The sequence below is a fragment of the Dreissena polymorpha genome, chromosome 5 (genome assembly GCF_020536995.1).
Source record: "Dreissena polymorpha isolate Duluth1 chromosome 5, UMN_Dpol_1.0, whole genome shotgun sequence".
NCBI lineage: Eukaryota > Metazoa > Mollusca > Bivalvia > Myida > Dreissenidae > Dreissena > Dreissena polymorpha.
This window is the reverse complement of record NC_068359.1, coordinates 13,740,489-13,766,435: the sequence shown is the minus strand read 5'-3', so window position 1 is coordinate 13,766,435 and position 25,947 is coordinate 13,740,489. Positions and strand designations below refer to the sequence as shown.

General features: G+C 32.4%; 1 protein-coding gene across 1 annotated transcript; it reads left to right on the top strand.

Annotated features, from left to right (window-relative positions):
• Nucleotides 1-2,628: 2,628 nt before the first annotated feature.
• LOC127882051 (uncharacterized) lies at nt 2,629-9,514 on the top strand. Its single transcript, XM_052430450.1, has 8 exons — nt 2,629-2,758; nt 3,322-3,657; nt 4,632-4,724; nt 5,979-6,095; nt 6,623-6,736; nt 6,959-7,237; nt 7,495-7,522; nt 7,739-9,514. The coding sequence occupies exons 1-8, from the start codon at nt 2,713-2,715 to the stop codon at nt 7,788-7,790; spliced, it is 1,065 nt and encodes a 354-aa protein (XP_052286410.1). The 5' UTR covers nt 2,629-2,712; the 3' UTR covers nt 7,791-9,514.
• Nucleotides 9,515-25,947: the final 16,433 nt, after the last annotated feature.

Here is a 25,947-nt window from a genome sequence, read left to right as displayed (position 1 = left end):
GTTTATAGCGCTAAGAACCGGGAAATAAAATCTACAATAAGCATAACGTGACTTACATGTATTTATTAGCAAATTTTATATATAATATGTCCATGAACAATACCTTTATGTATTACCTTTTTGGACTTTTGACTATATTTACCCAAGACATATTTTTGAAAACATATGAGAAATCAGAAACTTTGGGTCAATACCATATGATAGGAAAATTTACTTAATGAAAATCAGCATGCAATATGTGAGAGAGAAAATGTAGGAATTTGAAATGTACATGTTAATCCTATATACATTAATATATCTTCTTCCCACTGTAATTTATAACCTCTTATTAGGTTTTTTTTCTGTTTACATCATATGCTATATTGTTATATTTAATTTCATGAAGCCTATGGTTAATTGCAACATTTGATTGTATGTAAGTAGATCTCGACAATGTATTTTCATATAAGCAAATATACGTTTCAACGAGTTTGCCAAAATTGCAATAGACATAAACAGCAGAGTGATTGTACTCAAACACAACAACAATTATTGTGTGCATACCTTTTCACATACTTAACATGGCATACGATTCTATGGTGTGCTTCGTAACACCTTTACATATCAATCATAACTGCGATAAAATAAGCTGATACACATGTCACCACATTATATATTTTATCAACTATATTTCTAATGATATCGTTTGAAATAAAAGACAACTGCAAAATCGTGAGCAATTGCGTTTTTAAAGGGTCAAATATTGATTTTAAAGGCGAACGATACAATACTGGCACATGATAAAGTGCGGAAACACGGCATTTGATAAAATACGAAATCAAATGATACATATGAAATTAAATAAGTGTGTGCAAATGTTTAACGCCGTACTTGAAATGGTGCTCATTTGCATATGAGTAGTCGATTTGCATTGTATCCATGTACATTTGCACTATTTAGTTGATTTCTCCTGTCAAAAAGTACTAATAACACTTTTCATATTGAACCTCTAAGCTCGATAATGCAGTAACAATTGTCTACGTGCGATCCCGCGATTATGAACTTTTCCGGACTGAAAGGTTCAGATTTTTACAGAACCAAAACATTGTGTATCCTTAAATGTTGTGTTAACCCCTCTCAGGGTGTGGTATATAGCTTATTCAAACGTTTAGACAGAGTGCTCGGTGCTGAGGCACAAGGACTAAACAACCCGTTAATTTAACAAACATTATGCATTCATTTGACGAGCGCGCAACCTTATTTTTTGGTGGTTATAGTGGTTTTATGACCACCCAATATGTTGCGATGAATTGTACTTCATATAAAATCAATAGATTCTTTAATTGTTTACCATATCAACAACATTGACTATAACTTAAATAGTAATATACTAAAGTCAAATCCATTCGGCGATTACCCGGTGCCAGCATTCGTCATAAAAATACCCATTTTTCTACAAAATAAATCGTCACACATCATGACAATAACTTCGCAAGACTTCTGGTGCCTTTTTTAAACAGGAACCTAACTCAAAAGTATGAATACAATTGTGTAAAAAACCAATGTCTGCATTTTACTACAGATTTTGTGCATGACCTGTTGGGCATTGTAGCTTCCCACTGTGAATTTAAATGTATTAAATGTAAGTTGTTCCAAATGCAAACTTTAAGCACAGAAAAGAGAGCCTAAAAGAACACACTAACCTGAAAAAGAGAAATGTTTCCGGTACCATCCGTTTAGTTTAGGCGCCGTTAACAGTATACTAATGTTCATGTGCGTAATTAAGGCAAAGCTATTTCACAAGTTTCATGTGTCTTATTCCGCGTAAAAAACAGAACTGTCTTCGCATTCGCGATGTCTGGTCAAGAGATACGTTGGCCGCATGTCGCATACGACCCATTTTCGCATGATGCGGCTAATATATATATATATATATATATATATATATATATATATATATATATGTATATATATATATATATATATATATATATATATATATATATATATATATATATATATTATATTTATTTATGAGCCTCGCTCTGTAAAAAGGGGGTTTAATGCATGTGCGTAAAGTGTCATTCCAGATTAGCCTGATCAGGGACGACACTTAATTTCCTTTTCTATGCTATTTGTCGTTTAAAGAAAGTCACTTCTTGACGAAAATCCGGTTTAGGCGGAAAGTATCGTCCCTGATTCGCCTGTGCGGACTGCACAGTCTAATCTGTGACGACACTTTACGAATATGCATTGAACCCCCTTTTCACAGAGCGAGGGTAGTATATATATACAGTAAAATCGGTGCAAAGCCATACATTGAATTGTTTTCAACATCTGCAGGAAGTTCAATGTCAACATTGGAAAACAACATAAAATTAATGTTTTAACCAGTTTCCTCTTATCAACAAGTTACTACTTTTATGAAATCGGCGTTTTAATTGAAAAAATAATTGGCTTCTGTGTACACCTTGTTTTCAATTTACATGCTGTAAAATGATTAACACTGTATTAAGTTTACATTTGAAATTAGTGTATACAGTGTTATTTGCCATCTATTTCAAGGAAAGTAATTAGTTTTAAATAAGACAAACATATTCTTCCGGTACTGTAACGTTGAATAACATAAAACATAAAACATATTACGTCCTTTTGTGCTACGATGTGCAGCATGGATGCATTCGTTATAGAGGAATATTTACTTATGTTTTGACATAATAACATTTCTTTGAAATGCTAACTCTATGCAGGCTACTAGTGATGATATGTGTTGTTCTATGTAAGTACATTTTCTTATACGTTTGAAAACAGTTTAAAAACACAATTATGTAACACCATTTAAGCGTGTGATCGTAAAGCTGCTAAGCTTGTTTATACGATCTTACTAGTTTTCCTAAGCAGATAAAACATATATAAATACGATCTTACGTTTTTACCAAAAGCATATAAAACGTTGATAAATAACCAATCAGAATAACAGTTCGAGTAACGGGTAACCAAAATAAACCAATTTGGAGTTTTATTCAAATAAAAATTAAATGTTAAGTCAAACACTCATTTAGGACACTGTAAGGAAATCCCCGCGTTTAGGTGAAATGCAACATAAAGACACTATTCGTAATTTGCAACAGTTACGATAAAACATGATTATTGTATTAATATTGTTTATTAACATTTCTTTGTTTTATATTAATGCGAATAAAAAATAAAATATTGACATTAAATCAAATTAAATTTAATTTAAAGGTTGTAAATATTTAACGCATGTCTTTTAACTTAACGGATTAGTTAAATAAAAAATGATAGTAGCAATTCAACCATTAACAATTGCATTTATTTCAGCGTCCCGACCTCCACAAATTGAAATCAGATGGGTATCGATTAATACACTTGAACTTTCGTGTAAGGCTACTGACAATAAAACCGAGCTGAGAAGGATTTATCGCGTACAAAATGGAAATTTTAAGTTAATAGTGTCTGTAATAGAAAATGGCACAACCTGTCAAGTAACACCTATGCTTCCTACGGAATCAGTGCAGTGCGATTGCCACGAAACGTTTAATTTAGTGTGCAATGTCACAGGCGTACATAATGAAGGTGAACATTGGCAGTGCGCCACATTCCCAAATAAAATACCCGTGTATAGCAATATAGCAACAATACTCGCCTTCACCAAAAGTAAGCATTTTATTACGTTTGTGTTGTTCGCGAGCTTGTTACTGAATACATAATAAGTTATGAACACTCATGTAACTGTTGTTGTTCGTAAAGTTAGTAGTAGTAGAAGTAGTTGTTGTTCTTGTAGTAGAAGTATTTGTTGTTCTTGTAGTAATAGTATGTGTTGTTGTTGTTGTTGTTGTTGTTGTGTAAGTAGTTATGGCTGTTGTTCTATTTGTTGTTGTTGTTGTTGTAGTAGTAGTTGTCGTTGTTCTAGTAGAATTAGATCACTAATAATTAATAGTAGTAGTAAGTAGAAGTAGTAGTAGTAGTAGTAGAAGTTGCAGTAGTAGTAGTGAAAGTAGTAGCAGTAGAAGTAGTAGTAGTAGTAGTAGTAGTAGTAGTAGTAGAAATAGTAGTAGTAGTAGTAGTAGTAGTAGTAGTAGTAGTAATAGTAATAGTAGTAGAAGTAGTAGTAGTAGTAGTAGTAGTAGTAGTAGTAGTAGTAGTAGTAGTATTAGTAGTAGTAGTAGTAGTAGTAGTAGTGGTAGTAGTAGTAGTAGTAGTAGTAGTAGTAGTAGTAGTAGACGTAGTACTAGTACTACTAGTAGTAGTAGTAGTAGTAGTAGTAGTAGTAGCAGTAGTAGTAGTAGTAGTAGTAGTAGTAGTAGTAGTAGTAGTGGTAGTAGTAGTAGTAGTAGTAGTAGTAGTAGTAGTAGTAGTAGTAGTAGTAGTAGTAGACGTAGTAGACGTAGTAGTAGTACTAGTAGTAGTAGTAGTAGTAGTAGTAGTAGTAGTAGCAGTAGTAGTAGTAGTAGTAGTAGTAGTAGTAGTAGTAGTAGTAGTAGTAGTAGTAGTAGTAGTAGTAGTAGTAGTAGTAGTAGTAGTAGTAGTAGTAGTCGTTATTGTTGTTGTTATTATTCTAGTAGTAGTAGTAGTAGTAGTGGTATTGTTAACAATTTAATTATCATTGTCATTATTATAACTATCATAAGAAACGACTGCCCAGGATCTTACAAGCGTGTCTTCACGTATGACCAGTGTGGATAACGCAGAAAAAGTAACTAAGATGTCTACTGAAATGCAGGGTAATTATGTTTTGCGTTCTTCAACAAGTCAATTTCATAAGTGTTGCTTTTTCGGATTATTTTTCTGTAATGTTTAAAAAAATCACCATAACTGTAAAAGCGGTGTGTAATTTATATCCATTTTTGGATGACATTTTAAATACTAGTCACACTGCATTTAACTTCTTTTTCCTTATCATCATATATTTTAAAAAGATTTGGTTTACACGATTAAAGATATTTAGACAATCTTATATAATTGTTTAATGAAAAGCAAAGAACAGCGATATATATCGTAAAACGTCGGTGGTAGAGTTGATACTTAATACTTGAGGATTAAATTTAATTTTAATTGCAATCGTGCGATTATACAAGTAATGGTCAAATTGACGATTCAATCGCTTCATACATCATTAGTCAGTTTTATATAAAAGCAAAATGCAAAGCATGAGCAATAAATTATGAATTAAATGAATTATTGTATGTCATTGTTTTTCTTAATCTTACGTTATTTGCAGGACCTATGTTTTCAAGTATGACCATGAGTCATAAACTTGTTTTTTTTATTGAATGATATTGTAACGAATACAAAACTGAAACATATGCAAGCATGCATTTGACATCAAGCCAGCAAGCAATATGCTGTAATGTACAGAATGAAATCCGTTAATTAAGTACAAGACATTTTTTGTGCTAAGAATAATACTTCTAACTGTAGTGTTCATTAAATCTACATTTACATTCAGGTAAAAGTGTTCTTCCACCTACAAATAACACAGATTATTTTCTTAAGTTTAACAGATTTGTTCACAATAATCACAGCATAATGCATACAAGAATTACTGTCAAAACACTCTTGACGGAAGATTAGATCTTAACTCGTTCCTCATAAAGTGTAATGTATATAGCAAATGTAACAGAATATCAACAAATGACATAACTATTTAAAGAGTGATTTTATTGATGAAGTGTAAGCCACGTTATAAATCACGAAATGAAAGATTACTGCATTAGCATTAAATTATGTTATCCTACACGGAATTAAATATTCAACTTCTTTGATAAACATAAATAAAACAAGCGTTAGCAATAAAGATGAAAAATACCAAAACAAAATGAGAAATCTATAAAAATACGTTTAAAAATATAATTTTAATAAAAAAAGGACCCACATCTATTAATACACTAGTGATCAGGTACTGCATTCATACGATTATGAATGCATATAAATTTCCTATTTAAATAACTTTGCAATTTAAATATATATTTACACAGTGAATATAGCAGCAACAACGATATCGATGATACATAGCTATTCGATCAATCAAACCAGCCCTATCAATACGGAAGAAGAATCGTTTGTGACAAAGGCATCTCAAAATCTGAGCAATGGTAATATGATCCTTAGATTCAAGCCGTTGTATTACATTACATGTTTTTGTCTATTATTTTTTTAAGTTACTGCCTCAGATATACACTGGGTGGATATATACGTCGAATGCCTAAAGTGATCTGACTTATTTACTATATTCAATAACATGAAAACAGTTCATGTTTATGAAGAACATTCGAAAAACTACAACACCGCTATTATAACAAATATCGAAAACGCATACTATATTTTCATACGAAGACAAATTTGGTCACCAAATGTGCCTAACGGCATAAAAGAACTATACGGTAGTTTTATCTTAAAGTATATTCAAAATGTCTATTTCGTTCTTAATGCAAAACATGTACTCTTTTATTGATGTAAACTACTGAAAATGATTAATATTTTACTACGGAAATGTAGCCACTTCTTTATTTGACCTTTTGTATCACACGTATTATTGAACAAACATCAACATTATACAAAAGCATAGGTTTACTTTTATAAATAAGTAATATAAACACAGTTTCCTTATTATGTATTCCAGACACGACGTTCTATCGAAGGTTTATAATAATCATCAGTGCCTCGGCAGTTGTTGTAGTCCTTATTGCGGCCTCACTTTTAATTTTTGTCTACAGGAAATACGATCATCTCTCAGGTTGTATTTATATCATGTCTGTAAAATAAACCATAACACCATATATAATTATATCTTCCGCTATACATATTAATATAATGTATGGGTCATTTATAAATGTTCGAGATTCTTGTAATTATAAAAACATCAATAAACGTTAGTATATATGTATTACAAGATATGATTCAATTTTATCCCGCAGTTTGTTGAACTCCATTTGTGTATTATTGTATCGATCGAAAGGTGCATTGGAAGCTCCAGGTGCACCCGTTGTTGACACACCTAATACCAGGCAAAGACCGAGTCCCCAGATGCCGGAAAATGTTACAGAAAACAGACAATCAACAATTGAAATCTACGAAACCATTCAGATGACGATGTTATCACCAATGGCTGACAGTTACCCTCTTCCCATTGGCATGAGCATTCTAGATATTTTGGGATCTGGCAGTGATTCAAGCGTTGAAAGTATTCATCATTACGACATTGTCCCAGATGCCCTGAATGAACTGTCACCTAATGGTATGCGAAAAGTACTTGAAATTCTTTTTCTTTGAATCATATTAAATTCAATAACAATATTTATGTACATTTGGTTGTGTTTTAGTTTGACAAAATCTAAGTGGCACCGATTGTATTTTGTTAACATTTCAAATGTGTATATATAATTGAACTAAGTGTCCTAATCGAACACGTGTTTACTTTATTTGCTGAGGATATTTTCTGGTGCACATGTAATATCATACAATTTATATTGTTATGTTTGCCATTATTACCAGGCGCCGAAGCGGTTGCAGACCCACATCTGTACGTACTTTCGATTATTTTGTATTGCGATCAGGAATTGCCAATTGTCAACTGTTAATACTTCCACTACACATATTGTAGGGTCACTATATTTAATTTCTGCTAAGCATATGCATATGCAAATTAAAAAAGTGTAATTACAATCTGCATGGGCATCGACAGTATTAATATACATCAAAGATTGTAGATTGTAAACCCATTATAATATGTTTGCAGAACAGCTCACGTTCTATATGAGAGCCTCATCGGGACGAGAACAACACCATAGCAAGCTAGATGACAAGAGCATGCAAAACTCATAGCACAACTCGAACACCTCAAACGGAATGGACGGATCCACGTATTTAAGCAAATATTAGCCTCGCTTTCAAATGTTGACGCAATTATTAACGCATAATTTAGAACCGAGACCACAACCAACCAAAGTTAAAAGGTCAACATAATTCAACGCGATTTTCTGATTGCGCATAAAACGATAGCATGAGACGAGCAGTTTTGTGGCATATTATACAATATATTCCATTTAAAGTTCCCGCAGCGATATCTATTCATACGACACATGAACACTAAATTGGTACATGAACATGTGTTGAATATAGTGTACCACAAAAAGAGCATTTTGTATCTTGATAAATCTGTTACCAGACCACATCTAGCAATGACAATTTGGCTATTGCTATATGGAACACTGATTTGTTATGCATTAATTTTATTTTATGAAATATTTTAAGAAATATTCGTTGATTTTGAGTTGAAATTGGGCTTTAAACATGACATAAATAAATTAATATATTGTACCCATCAACCAGTCTTAGCTTAAGCATGTTATCAACATATGCATGTGCTAATGATTACATCTAATGAAAAAAACTAGCCTTTTCCTACCATCATTGCAGTCTTTCCCAGAAATATCATGTCAACGCTTTGGTTAGTTTACTTTATCTTGATATTATAACTTATACGATATGTAGTTGGATAATTTAGACGTTAAAGGGCAATGAAATTGAAATCTGATCATTATCTGCTACTACTATTTGATTCAAATTTTGATTGAAGTCAATGTGTATGTGCACCTTCTTGTAAATAACTGTGGGCGAAGAACGTTGCTTGAAGATCCATATAGCAAGTTTAAACCCAGATGTTCGACATGACTGGTTTCAAGCCGGCGATATCCATTTTATTTATTGGCGTTCGTAGTTGTATTTCGGTGTGTATTGAGCTTAAGGAGTGTTATGTGGCGTTTTAGACTATTTGTCAATCGGTCTCTGGTCACATATTAAGGCCATCGTGCTTTTATTGGATCTCGTGCCCGAAGATGCAGCTTACGTATTGTGTTTTGGTGCTTGTTTGTAATTCAACTATACTACACTTTGACTAACGACTGATTGTATTAAAGTGTATGACTCAGAAACACATTTAATGGCGGGGATTGTTCGATTATTGTTAATTGTAACGTGATGTCTGACTTCGTTCACGACTCAATTACCGCAAATCAATTGTTCGATGAAAGTAAAGCAATTAACTTCCAGTGACAATAATTGAGGCCATACTTAGAATCGATAATGTTATAGATTCACAGTTCTTTCTAAATACTATCCATGACCGCAATGAGTTTTATTATGTTCCCTGATGTTGTGTGTACATGTTTACAGTTCATCGTGTAATCATAGTATGTTACAATTAATAAATATCGCGTGTTTAATAATTAATTATCAATATATAGAGGATAACAGGTTACTGCCTCATCGTTTTATAATATATCAGACGGGCTTATAATAAAATAACGGCGCAGTAATCCGTTTTCGGTTTATCATACGTCTACGTCCCCATTGAAAAAAATGTAAACATCGATAAGACGTTGCATTTGTAGCGAGAATCAGTATGACTTTTGTCGTTTGACGTGTTCATAATGACGTCATAAGCACGATCGCTTTATGTTTGTTAATCCTGTGTTTTGCTGTTTTTTGTGTCTAAAATATCTAACATAGTGGCATCAAAGTGTTTGTTGTGTTGAATCCGATTCTATTTTACTAAACATGATGACTTTATAACTGATTCCGAGTATTAAGACCTACCTCCAAACATTGACTGACTTTCTGTTGAACTGATTAAAAAACAATATTAGGAAGCGTTAAATCAGACATATATCAATGTAGCGGTATGCTCAATGTTAATAGCAGTATACTGGCCTGATTTGTATCAGTGACACGAAAACTACGACGGCGCAACATAATGACTACGCATTATTGTAAATTGGCAATTAATATATAAATAAACTCAATACGGTTGATGAAATGGCCATTGAATGAAATTTAAATAGTTTCATATTTATCAAAAACGTAATATTTTGAAGGCTCGTAAACAACTTTTAATTCAACGAAAGTTGACAATTGGTTCCAAGAAGCTGACAACATTTCCTGACGCACGCATCGTTCTAGATGAATATTAACTTATTGACCGGTTAACGACAGACATATAATACAGTGTAACATATATTATTTGAAAATATAATACATTAGTTATCAATCATACATATAATTCAATTATTTGTATGGTATCCCGTGCACAATTAAATGTACATACATATGTATGTATTTCGTATGTGCATACCTAGTATTAATTAAAATGTACACTACCGTGTGTTGACATTTTGCATCTACGTCTTACTTAACAGAAACTATCCAGGTGATTGATTTGAAAGATTGACTGTGGAAGGAATATCAGTACAAAACACGTTTTGTTCTCACCCAAGTATGTACATATTTAAGAACGGTAATAAAACAAAACTAATTATTTAATAAATATATTGGATATTCTCAATAAAAAGTGGTACATATAATTGATAATACTAATACAAACACTAATCCTACTCTTACTAGTACTACTACTACAACTACAACTACTACTACAATTATGATAATCCTAGTTATCATAATTCGCCCCAGAGGTAACATTAGATACGTAAACCAAAGAAAGAAGTCCGTTACTGCATCCAACCACTTTGCATCTCCAGATTCTACATTCGCAAGCAAAATAGCTCCAATCGGATTATTAATGCGCCACAAAAAACACTGTGACGAAGTACATCGGTATTTTCCGTTGCAAAAAATGACCAATCAGAAGATGTCAAAGCTATCGGAAATTCTTTGATTTTTGTAATTATGCGTTTTGCGAAGACAACTGTGTTCGTCCGGGTAGCTCAGTCGGTACAGCAAAATACTGTTAAGCACTTGGTCGTGGGGTCGAGTACCATGTAGGTGATACTTTTTTCCCTATTATTGAATGGATTTACTTAATTCTTCGACATAACACCCCTTTGGAAAATACCTTTCTGTTTACATTTTTTTAGCTTGACTCCTGGTTGACATTGACCTTTAGTATCCGATTGCTCAAAAACTAACATGTGCCGGATCTTACTTGCTACTCAATGGATTAACTTTATACTTTGACAGACACGGACGCCCGTGTACTTCGACAATAACGATCCACAAACCTCACTGTACTAATTACAAATCACTGCAATGCTTGTCTTTATCAGATCTATGTCAAGTTTGGAACTGGGTAAGTGTATTATATCTTCGCAGTTTAGCTATCAATTGGCAAATACGACAAACACTTGTTTTAAAAAGCATTTACATTTAACCCCAATAGCTAAATCATATTATGTTGACAGCCTGTCACCCTTCCTTACTTCAATCTGGTTTTTTTTTCAAAAAGGTGATTGGTTGGCATCAAGGTGTATAGTGTTTTAACGACCGAACATTTTGAGCAAAATCGCCCCACCAGTACTTTGAGTACTTTGATTATCTCCGGGTTGAGATCATCTGAAATTGCTGCAAGTGATTAACGTCGATAGTTGTAACGGATTCGGTGACTCTGGATTTACGCTCGAGTGCACCAGTACATGTTGGGCGCTGTTGATGCCAAAGGCAATATGATGGATATATTATGCAAGGTTATTACTCTAAAAGTAACTTTATTATAAATTATACAATAATCACTTAACAAGAAGCCTTATACAATTACTTATACGTAGCAAACATTAACACAACATTAATAAGTAAATACAATGGAAAAAACAATAGCGAAAAGACAACGGTACTTAACATGTTGTTAACTTTCCATTATATGAACAACTGGTTAAAAAAGAATTAAATGACAATTTGTCTATATAAAGTACATAGATTTGCATTCTCATTTGAGCATATGATAAATATCAGCCGCACATAAATGGATATAATGTAGCATAACAATAATATATAGTGCGTATATATTATTTCTGGTTTGACAATCAAATGAAGATTTATCCACTCACTGATAGCTTCACACCACTTGGCAAACGTATAAAGTCCTAGATTTAAGACCTCAATAATATGTAGAGAAACTAATATACTAATGGCTAGCGTTCTATTTTACCGTAAAGTAAATCGCCAACATTCCATTCGAAGCTCGCAAAGTATTCTGACAATAACTTCACTATTAGAAGAGCATGAAAACGCATGCACTTATATATAACACATAAATGACAATATAAATTTTCAATATTTAAGGAAAACACATTATTCGCGTTAGTATGGTATATTTCACAATGGTTATTCATGTAAAGCGTAACGATTTACATAACACATCTATATATAGGATCTGGCACGAGTTGTCATATCATACCATATTTTATTAAACGAGTTCAGGAATTGTGTTAGTAAGCGAGCCTTTGGCGAGCTTACTAACGAATTTCCTGGACGAGTTTAATAAAATATGGTATGATATGACGACGAGTGTCAGATCATTTTATCACATGCTTTTAAATGAGCAAATTAAATAAAATTTTATTATTTATTTATTATTATTTTTACGCAAACATAATGATAAATCCCGAATGTTGTTTACATTTCGTGGCGTCATTTGACGTTGCAACGTCATTTCAGCAAAATAACAAAATGTTATTGGTCAATAAACGAAAACTAAGCCCATGAAAACGATTAAAAATGTTGTATTATACACGTGTAATAAAAAAAATATGTAATGGTTCTATTACATGGGAAACAGTGTATAGCATGTGAAAAATATTTAATGTCTATTTATCTGTTTTCATTTTATAATGGGTGGTGCTTGACATGTGGATACGCGTAAAAAAACATCAACAACTAGTAAGCTGAGCTCTTTTTATGCAATATTATCGTGCGTTTGAAAACACTTGTAGCATTATCACCTTGTACTAGCGTTCATGTGTGAAAGCGTGATATAAAACATATATAACACGTGATTGCTTAGAATGTCAGACTAAACGTGATGTCTTGATTTCTCTACCCTATAGGCGGAATATCTTACAGATACTACTGCGTTGCTAGCTGTGCCAATTTAACTCATGTATTGACAGCATTTGTACTACAACTATAACTCATATTTAAGATTGCACAACTGTCTTCCACTTATATGTTCGTCATATAGAATTTTATTTAAAGCTACGTTACGTAAATAACATATAAACATTACATTAGGTGCGTGAACATAATACACACAAATGAGTTTTCAGTTGATCGATAAACTGTTCAATGTAACTTAAAACTGTAAAGAATTTCTTGGAATCCGGTTACTTCCTTAATAAATGCACGACACGCACAAGTCGCATTGCATCAGGTTGTTATGTAACAAGTAACATTCTTAAGAAAAAAAGATAATTACACACACAGACCAAAACCACACTGTTTCTTGGTTTAAAACACGCAATCATGTTTCACACCAGACATTTGAGTAACATATTTTTGTTCCGATATGTTTGCATAAGTTCAAGGAAGAACAACAGCAAAACCAGTGTTCGTATTGTGTAAGTCCATAATTGCTAATATCAAAACGCTGTATTTTTTTTAAATACAGAGTAGTTTTATTCTGTCAATGTGTGTATGTTATTAACCAGGAGTTACCATTGTAGCGGAGTAACGTCCGCTTATAAAAGCCTGGATTAATTCGACTTAGTTTGAATAAAAACATATCAAAACCACCATATTTCTTTAGGTACGAGACCAAATAGTTAAATGGAAACGCAAATATAATCCTCCAACTCAAGCAGTCATACATAGTACTGATCTAATAAATTGGTATAAATGAGATTTTGCGGTTTGTATCTCAGTCAAAAGTACAGCCCTGCTACTCAAAACGTCACGGTTAAGAAAAGCCATTGACATTTGAATGATGATATTCGATACTATATATGTTACTATTTATATTAATTTGCATAATATGTGAAGTATTTGCATATCAACAAATACATGTCCAAATAAGTGATTTATCGACGTACTTCTCGATGTTTTAGCTTGCACTTTTTACGCTGACATATACTGTGAAACCATTTATTTACGTCAGCACAATATTTCGTCCTTTAAAAAAATGACTATTTCGTCAGCACTTAAATTCGTCCATTTCTAGTTTTGAAAAAAAGCGTCCGATTTGTTTGTAATGTTTGTAATACATGTAATACGCGGTTGCGAAAAAATCGTGCTGGGGAAAGAGGGGTGACACTTGAAAGTCACTTGCAGGAGGTGGGCCTTGTGGCATATGCCAATTAACAAGTCTGTTATTTCAGGTGATAGTTACTTTCCCTTATTATTTTATGCCATTGACACGTTCTTTGTTATGATTAGCGGATGAGTGGGACTGAATAATCGTTAATGAGTGTTTTAAACAACGAAGCCAATTGCCAATTAGTCTTTTTCCATTAAAATCACGGTCAAACTGATAACAATCTTACCCTTATCGGCGCCAATTAGAGAAGGTGCGAACATTATAGGTTATAATTAGCGTAAGCAAAGTAATAATGTTGTTAACAATTAGCGCTAATCAACACTATTATACCTAAACGAAGTCGACGCATTCGATACAGCCTTATTGCATTCGCGTTTTACAGGAAATGTCAGTTGTCAGTACACTGAATTATGTACACCCCTTTGTGTCAAAATCGGATTTTACTTGAGTGTGAATAGTAGACTGTTTCATGTTCTTTGTATCTATACCATCCGGGTATCTGTACTATAAGTATACCAGTCTACAAACAAGGTGCGCGCTTCCGCATATGGGTATTCGGACGTTCAAAAAACTGACCTACGGTTTAGCGTTCACGCCGTCGAACGCATTTAGCAATATAACTCGTTTTTTTTCACTATTTCTTTACTTGCCAAAAATACTAGTGACTTATAACTTACCTTGCAGTCTTTTTTACTCGCATTTTGCGAGTGTGCGATTGTTAATTTCGAGCCCTGTATAGTACAGTATATGCGTGGATTACGCTGGATTTAAATGCCTCATGCTTACGGTAATCCAGTCTTATTTTTTTCAAATATGGGACATGGTTAGTTCGTTATGATCTTGAATTCGTCCATCGGTCGAAGGACGAAAAAGACGAAAATTAATGCCTGACGAATAATAATGGTTTCACAGTATTTGTGAACGGTACGTGTAAAGATGCGTTAGCAGCAGATCAATCATCATTCCTATCTCTACGCGGTCCTTTACATGTGGACATTTCCACAACATGAGACACAAAAGCAAAATAAAAATGGATAAGTTTAGAAGTTTCATGAAAACAGAAAGTATATAACAATTTTACACGAACATCTCAAAATACCAGAAAGTGATGCTTTGTCGTACACAACATTTGGTCTAGCTACTTATATTCTGCTCTTGTAATTAACATTTTCATCTATGTAATATTTGACTTCCATTTGACGCATTAAAAATCTGTTCCAAACTAATTTTAATATCTCGATATATTACATTTTTATCAGTAATTAATAAAAGGATGCTTTATGATGCGAGGGTTCTTAAGTATTATACACTTGTCTCTCCGAATAATTGTGAAACCGATATTAACGATGAATAATATATTCTCTCTGTTTGTTGTCGCGATTTATTAGACACCATTTGACAAATTGAACAAGTCATATCTCAGCATGTGCGAACATCTAGTAAATTTGGATAAGACAGCTCAGCACGTGTCGAAACAAGTTGTTATGTATTGACGTTTTCACAGATCTTCCCGTGGCATGATAATAGTATGTGTTGTTGGTTTGCGGATCGATTTCCAGTCAGTATTGCTTCTGCTCATAACGAGGCACGACAATTTATATATAGATATATATACAACGTTTTATGTTTACACACTATCCTATCAATTTTAGAATAACCCCAAATGGAGGTTGTCATATAATGTGCTCCTAAATAGAAATATAACTTGAAATCTAATCAAATACATGTATAGACATATTTTTTATTAGAAATTATCAAGTAACTGGTCATGACGTGTTTTGTCATTTGAAGTGCTTTATTACCCCAATTTAACAAGGCGGCAATTTAGCAGTCGACTTTTCGGGTGTACACCTATGTGACTATTCATGTCCTAGCCATGCCGTTGCCATGCTTTTATGGAATTTGAAACAATTGGACACACATGTCTACGATCCAAAGATGACGTTTTGCGTGACACAATCGCGCTCTACCTAAATATGGTCAAGATCACACTAGGCCAACTTTAACAGCTTGAACATACCTATCGAAACTGTGGCTTTGTCATGCATTACCTGATTTAACGGATTTATATGGATATGACAATGGGTTGTACAAAAACTTTACACACACGACGATAAACTTTTAAAGCTAGTATTGATTTTTAAACTACTAGCACAGATGCTTAAGACGATAATAGACTGTACGTTTACTCTAGAAAACATCAACCTACTTGACAAGAACACTTTTAATTGTCTGCTTTTAAAACACACTTTATTTTATAGTGGCGTTACACCCACGTATTTCGAGTTTACAGCATGTGTATACAGTATTGTTGCAAAAAATTCTCATGCAGTAATTGGTATACACAATCAAATGAGGATTACATTTAATATTATGTACACGTTCTGAAGTTCCATTGGCAGTATAACTTGACTAAACACTTTCCATGTTGAACTAAAGTTATGCTTTAGGAACGTCTGTAACCTATACCCCCTTTATTTAACGATTGGCGAGTTTTATCAATACATTTTGATTGAATGGAAAAGTAAAGATGTGAGATCTGTAAGAAAGAAACCAGAGGAAAAATTCCCGACATCATTAAAATGTACTTACTTGATGATAAAGCAGATACTTGAACGGAAATAAACTGATGATGCAAATTGAAAGCTGACCAATAACCCAATTTAACTGTCAGTTATTATTGAATCAACTCAGTATTTTAATTCATTCACCAATATCTAATGCGACTTGATTTGTTTTATTACTTTTGACCAATAGAACCAATCATCATTTAACTTCATGGGCACAATAATGAGCTTATAATATTATGTTTAGCAAGTTCGAACACGTGAGAAACTAGTTTACAATGAAAATCTTTATTTTTGTGTTTTACACACTTTTAATACAGTATAAACTGACGTTTGGGTGCCTAATTTATTTATAATATATTAACTAGCTAACACAACATACTATTATATGACTGTGACTAAACATTTTGATGATTTGTTTTTATTTTCCATGAGAAAAAAAATGTATCAAGTTGTTTTACATGAACTGAAAAAAGGAAAACAGGAAATCAGTTTGAAGCGTAATGGATACAATTACACAAATTGACACAGACGCAGCGTGGCTACATAACACACACATCAAAAATGCGTAATTGTAACTGTTTGTTATCTTGCCATATCAATACATTTTAGTATATTGTTTGAATACATTCGAAACAATTATACCATTTGAACCAGGTTACCATACTAGTTCAAATGCACACACGTATCCTTAATTTTGAGTATCTTTTTAGTGATACAAAAAGTCACGAAACATATGATCACATGCATGGTTCTCATGTATCATATAATTAGCACCCTCAATTATGGAGGCGGAAAATAGCCATTAGCCTTTATGGTGTTTCTTTGCCTATTTCTTCGTAATACTTCGGGCTAGTTATCAGAATGAGTGTGGGATGAACAGATGTATTTACACCAGTAAAAGTACACAGATCGTGTAACGATTCTGTTTATGGCATTTGAAGTTATTGAATAAGGTTATGCAAACGCACCTGAACTATATATGCTAACCGTTCGCCTAATCTGTCTTGGATTATCAAGCATGGGCCTGTCAATTATACAGTAGAAAACAGTTATAAAAACTTGATCGTCAGGGTTAAAGACTTTCAGGACACACATGTATTAATTACAAGGGACCTTTCCACAGTGTTTGACATGTATTGAAGTTTTAAGAAATAAAGGAAAACAAGTAATCCTTAAGTAATAAAATGTGTTTAATGAAATGTGTAAGCTTGCAAAAATATAAATTTATCAGTGAACATATCAATTTATCATAACTAAAGGCGTTGACATATTTTGTCACACGCGCTGTTCGTTCACAAAGTTTGCCGATGGATTAAAATTATTCATAAGGCTTAGGCTTCGAATCAGTAGTATCACAGTTTTTATGTAAAACAGATTATTATTGAACGTCTCATTTCTGGTATATACTCATAATTATTTGAAAATTAGATACGTCGGTGTTCATGGCATTTAAAACATATTTTGCCAATCGAAATAAATTTGTATCATTAAGAGATACATAATTGCTGCAACTTAAGGACTGTAGTGAAACTAGAGGTGCAAGTTTATATAACAAGTCGATTACAAAGAACCAAGTTAAGATTATATAACAAGTCGATTACAAAGAACTAAGTTAATATACAGTTTAAACAGGCGCTAGATTGACATTTTAGTTTAACAATGCTACAATCAATATGTGCATCATATATATTATCAAGCAAATAGAAATTATACACAACTAACATGGTTCTATAATCGCCAATTCCGAAGGCAGTGTTTATGTAGTTTATTCATAGCTCTTTGATTATGCGATCTGGGGTAAAACACATGCACGATCGTATGAAAACCTTCACAAACAACGCACGCAATGCAGTATTTTTGTTATAAACTATAGTACACCCAGGGCTAAGGTTATTATATAATACGCGTTGAAACGTATCGTAAACGAATTTAATATGAAACAATTCATGATTTATTTCCGTATTATCAATTATAAATAATTGTCACATATTATAAACCATTGCGAGGAAAAACGCTCTTCCCTCTTTCATCGTCATATTCCGCGAACAATTAACGATCAGTATTTTCGGGTTATTTCATTACTCAGAAAAAAAATGATTGTGAATACACTTATTTGTGGTTTTTGTTTGTTTGTTTGCAGCGAAAAGTAAGACTATTGCACTTTTTTCTGCAGAAGCTTAAACATGGCGTGTTGTTTTATCTGTTTTTTTTCACATTCTGTATCATGTTAGTGTACGTGTGATACGATAAATTACTTTTTTCTATAGTGCGTGACCACGTGATCACGTGGCATCGGTTTATGCTCGTGCTTTCTCATACGCATATATATTGGTAAGTCTAACACTTAGCATTTCTAAAAGAGTGGGCAAGACACATGTGCTTGTTTTAAGCTGAGAAGCAAAGCAAATGACGGACATATTCAGAAATAATTACACGACTAGAAATACGCTTATGGCTATGATGAAGCGTGTAATATATTGAAATAATACCGAAACGTTTCAAATATGTAATGATATACATAGATCTGTACTTTAGTGTATTTCTCTGAGTACAAAAACTTGTTGCGTTTGTTTATGAACAACCCCATATTTAAGAATGGACTATTTACATTGTGTTGATTACTCATACGTGAAATGTTTTCGTGGCAAAAGCAACAGTAATCACATCGGAGGACACACACAAGGTGATCCAATGTGACATAATGGGAAAGACAATTTGAACTACAAAGCTTGTATTTGTCAATTTCACTCCGTTGACGTTTTTGGACTAATATTGCAATAACAAGTTATTTCATTATTAAGTTGCTATAATTATTTTCTTATTTCAATAAACACTGTTTCGAAGTGTCATATTAATAATTTTTGCTTCATTGTGTGACCGTACATAATTTGCAATTATGAGTAACAACGTTAACGCACATTGCAACAAAGTTACCCCTGAGACCGTATTTTCTTGGACAAGAACGCCTATGACTGATTGTCCATCCAGTGGAACTGAATCGGAAGTGGATCCGACGCCATGCGGGCGCGGAGGGTCGCTAAAAGAGCGCCGTTGTCAGCTGTTTAAATTGACCACGCTGGCCATTTTGCCCGGCATTATTCTCATTGTCCGCGATGCGGTGAAGGTGGCAAGTGACGTACAGGTAATGTTGAAACTTAAACACATTTAAAAGGTTATTTTGTTGACATTAATGATAATGTATTTTTTCCATTTGCAATCTTGTGAATTTGTTCAATAGCTAGGACGTTCGCTAAACGATGTATATATGACTGCAGGATTAAACTACACGAGTGAACGAACTACTTCACTCAAACAAGTACTCTATCAAAGATGGAATTCAAAAAAAATATGTTATCCTAAGTGATGCGACATTCAAAATAACAAATGCATAATTTCTGATATTATTTCTGACTTGCAAGAATGGGACTAGTTGCATTACCCACAAAGCATGTTTGAAACGTTTTTAGTGCTTTGCATCATAGCGCTGGAATTTTGATTTCTTAACATAGTCACTCGTATGAATGAGATTTTTTTTCGATAAAGTTTAAGTAACGTAAACAAATATATAATATAAGCAACATAATCAAGAAACAATATGAACTTATTTTATACGAGTAAATAAATAAACAATAATAATTTTGTCGTCATATTCATTAAGTTGTTCGACTCGTTGACGCAAAATCCATAATTTATTGACATAGATCATTAGGTGTAAATGTTTGTTCATTGTAAATCGTTTGGCCTTCATTATCTCGATTGCTATCGTGATCGTTTACATTGATTTATAACACCAAGATGTTTAAACTTCTAAAATCATTGACCCTATCAATGATATTCTCTGTTTAGATTCTGTGAAGACTCGTGTTTCCTGCTTTAAATGGTATAAATCACGAAATCAAAGGAACTCAGTATATGTGGTCAAAGGCGTTGTAGATTTACATCCATTAATGTTGCATGCATACCTATCATTGAAAAGCAAAAGTAACTTCCTTTTCGTAATAACAAGTGAAAACCTGTTCACGTGCGGTGACCTTTATTGCTTGTTAGGAGTACTAACATATATTCGTATTATACCGAATACATAGCTGCAAAGATTTAGGCCAGGATACCAAGTGAAAAAAGGCGAGTCTTTAAATGTGTTTATGTTGCAGCGAATTATATATATATACAAGTCGTTTAATGTGAATGTTCTTTTTGTCACTATGATTTAAACTGAGTTTTTGTTTTTAATACACGTGACATAAAAGGGCTTTTCTTGAACTTCACTAATACACCTATTTAACTTAAAAGGGAACAAATTACTGTAACATTCACGTGCGTATAAATATATCTTGTTGTATTTTACTTATTGACATGAAATATGTAGAATTTATTTAATTGTAATATCGTATACTATGCTTTTAAACATGTTTTTTACAACAAAGCAACAATTATAATATTACTATAACGATTTAATAAAGTCGTATTTCCTGATACAAACACAGTTAAAAACAGATATCTAAAGATTGTCAAACATATAATAATGATGTTAAACTTAATCGGATTTGTATTTATACAATTTTATTTTTAATTATGTTATGACGAAAACAATGTTTTATCAATGCAGCAACATCCAAAAATTGACACGTACTATTAAATAAAAAACATCATAATCAATACAAAACAACGAATATTTTTAACAATATTTCGAAAAATAAAGATATGACATAAAAACAATGTTGTTTATAGCAAAATGTCAACGCTAGATGTGGTCTGGTAACACAGATTTAGCGCGATACAAAATGCTCGGTTTTATTTGCTTTATGTCACAATATAGTCCATATGAATTTCCGGCTACGATATCCGAATATTTACGAGCGAACGCGAGATTGTCTTCGGGCAGCTTCGAAAGCACGACGAAATTCTCATGAACGTTTTGATTTTTTAAATATAAATTTAATACTTTTCACTGTTAAAGTAACAGAAATGCTCAAAATCAACGAATATTTTTCAAATATTTCGTACAATAAAGTTAAGCCATACATTTGTTTTGAAATTTTGGCTATTGCTAAAACAACACTGAATGTTTATGGGTTAACTTTATTTTACGAAATAGTTAGCGAAATAAAAGAGCTTAAGGCTTCTTGAATGGGCTTCTTGAATACTTTATATAATACGATGATAGGAGTTTAGTTCAATAAACTGAATGTAGCGCAACACATATAACAGTTTGTAATATATAGCTTAAATTAAAACAGAAAATCTATGGATTGTTAGTTTTCACCACATTGAAGTCTCAATCGTTTTCTGCAATGCCCCAATCGCATCGGATTATCGGTATGGTTCAAATGAATTATCAAATACCTGTTTTACAAACTCTAAAATTAATCAATATAATTGAATTAATCAACGCTTTAGGCTCTCTAATGAACTTTCGTTATTTGTATCACAACCATGTTAATTATTGTATGTCGCACTTAACATTTATTTTGATTGAGAATGTTCATTTTACACTATGATAATATTGTTTCATAAAAGCCTCTTTAAACTATGTACAAAGAAATTTTGAGTTGAAATGTTTATTTAGTGTTATACACAATCAAACGTGGAGCAATTATAATCTATGGTTATGAGAAAATCGCATGAAATTGCTCATCCCTCATCGCTCATAATGATATGTTCGCAATGATGAGAGATAATATCCGAGAGAAGTCGCGCACCGTTTGTCATCGGTGATGATGTGTAAACAATTAACATGTAAACTTCGTTTTAATGAATTGAGCGCACAATTATATGTTGCTGTTATCAAAGCATCAGGTAGCATTCTTAACAAGAAGATATTCAAATTAAGCCCCATGTATCGTTTATCTACACCGATGCAAATATAATAAAGGAATAAACGAATACATTAGCCCAAGGTAAACAACGATAGTAAAACGTTATAAATGTTTATTTTATATGATTTTGTTGCATATTTATCATATACCATTTACAATTTTCACGAAGGATATTCAATGATTATTTTCTGAATAACATTATGAAAGGTTAGATTGGCAGAATTTAACTTTTAGAAGTCTCATGTATGAAACAATGATCCGTCTTGCGAGAGATTTCAAGCCAACAACGTTATGGTTATTTCTTAAAGAATGCATGGCTAAAGGGAGAGAAACACAATTAATGAATAGCAGTTTGTAGAATAAATATTCCTTCCACATGTTTGTATAAAGTACCGCAATTTTCTTCTCTGGCAAAATAATTCTAAAAACTGTCATTTCACTTGTATATAATGTTAATGTAATTTAAAAGGGGCAAGCACAATCATTGAAAATGCACCATTTTATCCAATAAAACAAAAACACTTCTCTGCACATTAAAGAATTGAACTTTCTTAATGATATCAAAGAATAGTTTAATATAAGCCACTTAAAGGCCCTATAAAGGTGACAAATCCAATTATTCAGCAATGATCAACAACATTGGTTGTCCAGGGAGGGTTAATAATTTTTTGTCAACATTAAATGTTCCCATGAAAAGTAACTTGGACTTAAAGAAAATGGAAATACGTGCGGTATGGAGATGAAGTAGGTATTTCACTTAGTTATGTGATTGTTAGTGTAGAACCAATATTTGAAGTAATACATAAAATGTAACATTAATAGTCGGTTTCATATCCTGTAGGGATAATACATGTATTTGGTATTTACATTTGGATGAAGAATGTATATATGTGATGTTTACACTTACATATTAATCCAGTTTGAAAATGCGCAGCATATAAAATACTAGCAGTTATATGCTATTTCATGAATGTCTGAATACATAAAAACGATGACACAAATTATAAAGGATTATGTCACACTTCCTATGAAACACTTACGTCAGTTCTCACTATTATACAAGTGCTTGTGAGTTTGATGTATTTGTTGTGTATGTCATTATAAGTTTAATTTTATCACATCTCATTGATATATCTATTTTCCTTTAAACTTGTATGCTTGAATGATGATTTATGCCTAGTTACTTAATTATTAGTTGTCATATATCCCTATAACATTTTCAAGCTTTATATATCGAATAACGCATTTCATTCATTTTCAATCTAGGTCAGCAAATCTTACTGCACTGAGTAGGTTCCATTTTACACATGACATGAGAAGTATGTATGTTAATATGTTTATGGGTTTATTAAAAGCTTTTTCTCATTTTTAAAATATATTTTTGAACATTTGAACTCATCTTTATGCTCATATAATGATTTCAAATTCAGTATCGCGTGTCTAGCGGAGGGGGTTACCATTGAGTGTAGGAACTTTTAATTTTCACAAGTAACCCCAATTTTATTCTCTATTTTTCATTCAAGCATACATTGTAGATTATTTCTATGATTCTAAGATTGTAATTGCCGTTTGTCATTTTTGTTTAATTATTATTTAAAAGGACTTGTTACTGGAGATTTTACATTTCTCCTATTCCGAACGATGAAGACATCACTTGAGTGTTTATATTTTCTTTATTTCTCGTCTTACTTGTTATAAACTACCATATATGTATATATTATGTATTTATCTATTAATGCATATTAAAAAGTGTTTTTGATTCGAATTTGAATTAATGAGATATAAACTTGAACATAGTTTAGATAAAATGGGAACCGAGTTTGGGTTTGGCAACTGAAAATGTCAAAAGAAATTAGTGTACGGTGAATTGTATTCAAACTTCAATTATCAATGCAGAAAACAACAACACTAAGAAATATGCGTAAAAAGAAGAGAACATAACATGTTCAATTAGTCTTGTAATACCTTAAGATATATGCGGCTTATAATTTCATATTAAGCATACTTCATTAACATTGCAAGTTGTCAAGAGATAAGAAAAAAATACGACTCCTATTTTGAACTCTCTTTTTAAACTGCCCGTGTATCCACTCATATTTCCGACAAAACAGGAAGTCAGCACTATCCGCATTAACTAAACATTCTGAAATGTAATGAACATGTCAATAGTCATACGAGTACAGAGACGCAGAAACACATATTTACGATAAAATTGGACTTAATGAGCGTATTTCAAGGTGAAGAAGCATTGTTAAAAATAAATAATAGAATCATTCTGATAGACCTTTTAGCGAACTCATATAATACATATGTTCAAACAGAATCTACTATGCAAGAAAAAAAACCGGTCCAACATGGACATATGTTAAAATAATTAAACAAAAGTGTGCATACATTAAATAATAATTTCGTATATGGAAATAAAAGATATAAATAAATCGTATATGACAAGACACGACAAATATTTATTCAGACTTGCATAGTGTGCATCGTCTAAACACTAAATATTTCACATTCAATTATGTCACAGAGATAAACATATTAATAATATAAACATAAGCAGCATCGTATACGGTTACGAACATACTAGGTAAAATACGTGTTATATATGGAGGATAACTATTTGAAGTTAAGTAACAACATTAGAAATATAATTTCTTAAAATCAGATCATCAAATTTGGCTAATATAATAAGTTCAAATTTATTCATTGTTTTCAGCAATTGGTGGAATTTATAAACAGAAAGCCTAATATAATTATAGTTATTGAGGCAGTTTCTTCTAATATCAAAGTATAAAGGACATTTGTAAACAAAATGAAATTCATCTCCGACATCTAATTCGTTACAACAAAGGCAATAACGTTCGTTTTTGTGTATATTATGGCCAGCATATCTTCCAGTTTGAATTGTAAATGGCAGACTCGAAGTTCGAAGCTTTGTGACTTAGTGGCTTAGTGATTTAGGTAATAATTTTCGTAAACAAACATAGACTTATACACACGGTACATATCTAAATTAGAGCCATTTTCAACAGATCGAAACAACTCTTGTCCATAGGTATCAATAACAACATTTTTGGCCTGGGGCGAAGCCCTAAGGCCATAGTAATGATACAAATTTCTAAGACAGTCAGAATTGGCTGGCTTCCAAAACAACCACAAATGAATGAATTCCTCAAAGTCCGATTTACCACTTGGCGGTCATTCATGCGCAATCAAAGAAGAGGGACCTATACAAACAAATACGTCCCTGCAAAGAAGTTCTCAATAACCCGCATTGTAATTACAGAACATCACTATATAACATGACAGTATCATAAAACGTGTAAACAAATATTATTAAAGCAAAATTGCTAAGCATTGGGTAATACATAGTTTTTATTATTGTTTGCATATTCATGCGAGAATAAGTTCCTCACTTGACGGTCTAGGCCGAAAATATACGAGTGTCTACGGAGACAGTAAGAAGATTTTTTTCTGATACATTTTAAGGTATTAGCACTCTAATGAACTTCGTGCA